The sequence below is a fragment of the Mus caroli genome, chromosome 1 (assembly GCF_900094665.2).
Source record: "Mus caroli chromosome 1, CAROLI_EIJ_v1.1, whole genome shotgun sequence".
In the NCBI taxonomy this organism is placed as follows: domain Eukaryota; kingdom Metazoa; phylum Chordata; class Mammalia; order Rodentia; family Muridae; genus Mus; species Mus caroli.
The window spans coordinates 161,889,817-161,894,816 of NC_034570.1; the positions used below are offsets into that span (position 1 = coordinate 161,889,817).

The 5,000-nt window shown below is 43.8% G+C and overlaps 1 protein-coding gene across 1 annotated transcript in view; it reads right to left on the reverse strand.

Annotated features, from left to right (window-relative positions):
- The window catches only part of Ly9 (lymphocyte antigen 9), an 18,020-nt gene that overhangs the window by 10,765 nt on the left and 2,255 nt on the right, over positions 1 to 5,000 (reverse strand). Inside the window, exons 2-4 of the mRNA XM_021162309.1 lie at positions 4,921 to 5,000; positions 1,670 to 1,942; positions 866 to 1,204 (exon numbers count right to left, since the gene is read on the reverse strand). The exon at positions 4,921 to 5,000 is cut by the window's right edge and continues 250 nt beyond it. Coding sequence (XP_021017968.1) covers positions 866 to 1,204; positions 1,670 to 1,942; positions 4,921 to 5,000 — 692 coding nt within the window. The remainder of the gene's footprint in view (positions 1 to 865; positions 1,205 to 1,669; positions 1,943 to 4,920) is intronic.

The window sequence follows — 5,000 nt, forward strand, 5'->3', positions numbered from 1 at the left end:
GAGAGAGAGAGAGAGAGAGAGAGAGAGAGAGAGAGAGAGAGAGAGAGAGAGAGAGAGAGGAGACATCCACACACACAGACAAACATCCACATCCACACACACATGCAAACACACACACGTTCACACACAATTAAAAAGAAAAGTAAAAAAGAACGACTGTGGTGCCCCGCAGGAGTCATACGCCTGTGGAGGTCTTAAATGTCATGAGCATCCTTAACCTCCGTGGACCTTGATACTCAGGTGAACAACTTGATTCAGTCTTGCAGTGAAAAGTTTGCCAGTTAATCAACACCAACAAGTTCAGTTCTTTTGAACCCAATGTCTTAAACTTTACCAAGAATTTTAAAAAAGAAAAATTAGTACTTAAATACCACATTCATTCCTTTTTTGTCAGTTAAACAAAATTATTCTACATTTGTTTGTTTAGAGACAGGGTCTCATGTAGTCCAGGCTGACTTCCAACCTGCTGTGTAGCCTTGGATGTAGACAGGGAAGCGAGCCGGCAGGCTTAAACTACACAAAATATCAAGCCCAACTCCTGTAAAGCCCAAGGTTGAGGAGGAAGAATGCAAATTCTTTGTCTCATGCTCTGGATCTCCGAGTGGCCCACCCTCATAGTGTTCTGAGAGATCAAGCGCTTCCCTCCAGACTACTCGGCTTCCACCCGAGTTATCCCCGTCCTCGTAACAAACGATGATGGAACGCGAGCGCACAGATAGATGAAAGTTAGGTGTCTGAAGCCTAGATCAAGGAACACCTCGGCAGGTAGGGTCTGCTCATCCGATGGTTCTAATGTTTCCTTCCTGGGTACCCCTGTGTGAGCTGACTAGCTGTGATAGGGAGGAAGCTGGCGAGGGGTACTCACTGTAGACAAGCAAGGTGAAGTGTCTCACACTGGGGTCTCGGGAGGCCTCTGAGCACACATAGGCATGGTAGGAGCCCGCGTCCTCCATCTTCAGCTGGCTGATCTTCAGGGATCGGTCCTGGTCAGAGGTCCTCACCCTCCTTTCTTCAGAACCTTTGGGCTTATGGCGAGAATCCGCCGTTGCTGCTCCTCTCGGTTCTTGGCTGATAACCGACATGTTAAACACCCAGACAACATTCTTTGTGTCCCGAGTGGCCCGAAATACCAAGGGCAGGGTCACTGGCTCTCCCAGGATTCCTACCACAGTCTTCCCCGCTGCTGTTTTTCTTCTGGAGGCTCCTGAATTTGAAGTCAGAGATGAGACATTGCAGCTTCTGCCTCTGTTCTTCTCTCCCTTGACCCCCTCCCCGCCCCCATCCCCACCCAGGTCACACTGAAGGAGACTGGAACCCCTTTTCCCCTTCCCATATCCCCCCACTGAGGCACCCCCAAGCCACCTGTTTTATTTGGTTATTTTTCATTTCCCTCTTAGCCTGTCCAGTCTTCCCTACTTTGAGGTGATCCTGAGAGACACCATCACTCAAGTTAAATTCAATTTGGACTTTCCCCTCAGGACCTTCTTTCCTCCCTTGGGGTGCCACAGTGCCTGGGGTTTTCAAATCTGGCCAGCCTCTCTTAGGCCCCTGAGCAGCTTGTTCTCTTCTTTTCTCTGTCATCTGCCTCACCGAAACCTGAACTTTAAACCCCATGGGTGTTCAGGATGTTTCTAGAGTCCCCTTGGAAGAACTGAGTGGAGTCACTTGCCTGTGCAGAACTGCCAGATGCGGACAGGTTGGGAGCTGTTTTGGCTGACTGGATTCCAGGCTTTGCAGGTATAGGGTAGGTCGGGGTCACAGACACTCTGGGAAACCCTGAGGTGGCTTCCATTGTATGTATTTAAATGGGTGTCCTCTCGGGTCCAGCTGTACTGGACTCTGTCCTTTGTCCCCTTTACAGTGCAGATTAGGGTGAAGGTGCAGGAATCAGTATCGGATGGGGTCACAGATTCCACGATGATTTGCGGCTTCTGGAGCTTCTCTGAGGGGGATAACAACATCGAGAAGACTCTTAGATTTCTTCCTTATCAGGAAAAGGCTGCCTGAAGAAGGAGGTGATGGTAGGGAAGCTAGACATGGAGGAAGATCAGCATTCCCTGTTCATTCCCTATTCTCTCCCTGTTCTAGGGGAGTCTGCAAATTAGGGTGAGGGCCTCTCCACTGTGTTTCTAAAACATTCTCCATAGGTCTTATTATCACAACAGCTCAAAGTTCATAGCAGTGTGATTCATATTCCCCCCTCTGTTTCCCCTCCCTCCCTCCCCTCTCTCCCTCCCTGACTCCCCTCCCTCCCCTCCCTCCCATCCCTCCCACCCCTCCTTCCTCCACAACCCCTGTTTGGGACCTCCAGGCCACTGGGTAATTGTGGAATGACCTAGGCAGTGACCCGCTGCTTCCCTTCCTTTTGTCCTTTTTCCTTCACCTTCCTTTTTATTTCATCTCCTCTGGTCAACCTTGGGTTTAATTTTTCTTGAACAGGTGTTAGTTGCACACACAAAATTGAAAAGAAGAAAAAGGGTGTGTGATGTTAGAAAGCAATCATTACTACCTCAAACACCTATTTCTTCCCCCCATTAGATTTCTAGAGTCCATTACTACTAAGAGTTTCCTTTTAAAGGAATAGTTTTACTAATTACCTGAGAATTTTGTAGTGTGTATTTTGGTCATATTCACCCTAAGTGGCACAATAATGCTTACACTAAGAGTTTCATATTGATCCTTCTAGATATACATATGTGATAGCATACTGTATAGAACTTATTAAACATTAGCAATATATATGAACCATCATTACATGTTAATAATCTATTCTAAGTTTAACAGCTGCACAGAATTTCCTTAATAGATACAGAACACTCTACAAATCAACAGAGATGTCAAACTACCTGTTCAGTAGAAAGATGACATTATGAAATACTTTTTCTTGAAACCTCATCTATTCAACCCCAACCTACAACTTTGCAGAATGTGACCTTGGAGACAGGCAGGTTTGTGTTTGGAGATAGGGGTGAATCTGTTAGAGTAGGCCCAAATTCCATCTATTAGTCTTATAAGAAGAAGAGAAATAGGATACCAACTGTGTAGACTCACATCTGAGGACCTAGAGAGAAGATGGCCATTTTCACTCCAAAGACTTCAGAAGACACCAAACCTACAGGTATCTTGATTAGTCTGTAAAGTTGTAAGAGAACACACTTCTATTGTTTAGTCTACTCAGCCAATAAGATATATTTTTAAAATCTATGTGTATGCATGTTTTGCCTGCACACTTCTCTCTGTGCTGTATGCATACAGTGTACATGGGGGTCAGAAGAGAGCATCAGTTCCCCCTTGGAACTGGAGTTACTGACACCTGTTATTGGCTTTGTGGGTGCTGGAAGTTGAATCTGGATCGTCTGGATGCCCAGCCAGTGCTCTTAACCACTGAACCATCTTTCCAGCCCCATCAGCCAGTAATATTTTATTACGGCAATCTTAGCAAACCAACAGAGATTTTGATACCAAAAGTGAGGTGTTGTAACAAATGTCTAAAAATATGGAAGGTGTCTTTAGAAATGGCTAGTGAATAGATGTTGGAAAAAAAAATTTGAGACAGAGTTTCACTGTGTTACCCTGGCTGTCCTGGAATTCATTCTGTAGACCGGACTGACCTTGAACTTAGAGAAGTCTGCCTGCCTCACGAGTGCTGGTATTAAAGGTGTAAGTCACCATGGCCCAGCTTGAGGTTGGAAGAATTTTGAGTAGTATGTTAGTAAGAGCTCATGTTGACATCAAGATGCTTTTGGTAGAAATATGATGGTAAAGGCAGTTTCTGAAGATACAGAAAAAAAAAATAGGGACACTGTAGGGAGATCTAACATATGTATATTAGAATGAAATACATAGACTCAGAAAGAAAACAGGCATTGTAAGGAAATCTAATATATATATATATATATATATATATATATATATATATATATATATACATATACACATATATATATACATATATATATGGTAGAAATAAATCTGACAGCCTTTTGGAATTCTAATATTATATATATATATACATATATATATATATAGTGATAGAAATGAGGACATTTAACATCTCTCTGATAATGTTTCAGAAATTATGGACATGCCATTAGAAATTGAAGAGAAGTGAATGCTTGTGTAAAGTGGGATAGAACTTGGCTGAATTGTATTCTACTGTTTTGTAGAAAGTAGAATGTTTAAGTAACAAAATGTATTTCTAAGCAAAACATTAAAGGTAAGGTGCTGGAAAGATGGATCAGTGCTAGGAGCACTTTCTGCCCTCACAGAAGACCACAGTTTGATTCCCTGTACTCACATTGGGTGGCTCACATTCACCTATGATTCGAATTCCAGGGGGTTTGACACCTTCCCCTGTCCTTCACCAGCACCCACATGCACATAAACACACATCTACACATACATAAATATTTATATTGCAAAACATAAGTACGCACATCTAGGGAGAACGTGTATGGACAAGGTTTGCTGAGGAGAGAGTGTGTGTGATTTATGGACTCTAGTGATTAAACACTACAAACTTAAACTGAAGGAACAAAAATAGGGTAGAAAGAGAGTTGTCAGCCTTATGGCTGTCTATAAGACAGTACAATGGGCTTCAGGACTGTAAGATCATGTTACCGATTGAGAAGAAGACACCAATGGCAGGGCTGTCCCTGTCACCATGTGTTGTGTGGAATATAAAAAGGTACCATCTCACGCTATCTCCAGCTACTCTCTGACCCCAGTGATCTTGCGGCTTCCATGGCTAGCCCCATGTAGCAACCGCTCATCTCGAGGGGTTTTTTGTTGTTGTTGTGGATTTTGGTCACATTTCTAGCCATCTGCCCCTGTGGTTAGTGGTCACAAAGTTATTAGAGATCGGTAGGGGATTGGTGGTGGTGTGGGGGTGGAAAATCCCCCAAGCTCTCTGGAACTCACCATAGATGTGCAGTGTGAACTCTTTCGTTGTGGTGAGGGCAACATTCTTTTGGTTTATCTGAGCCTGGTAGGATCCTGAA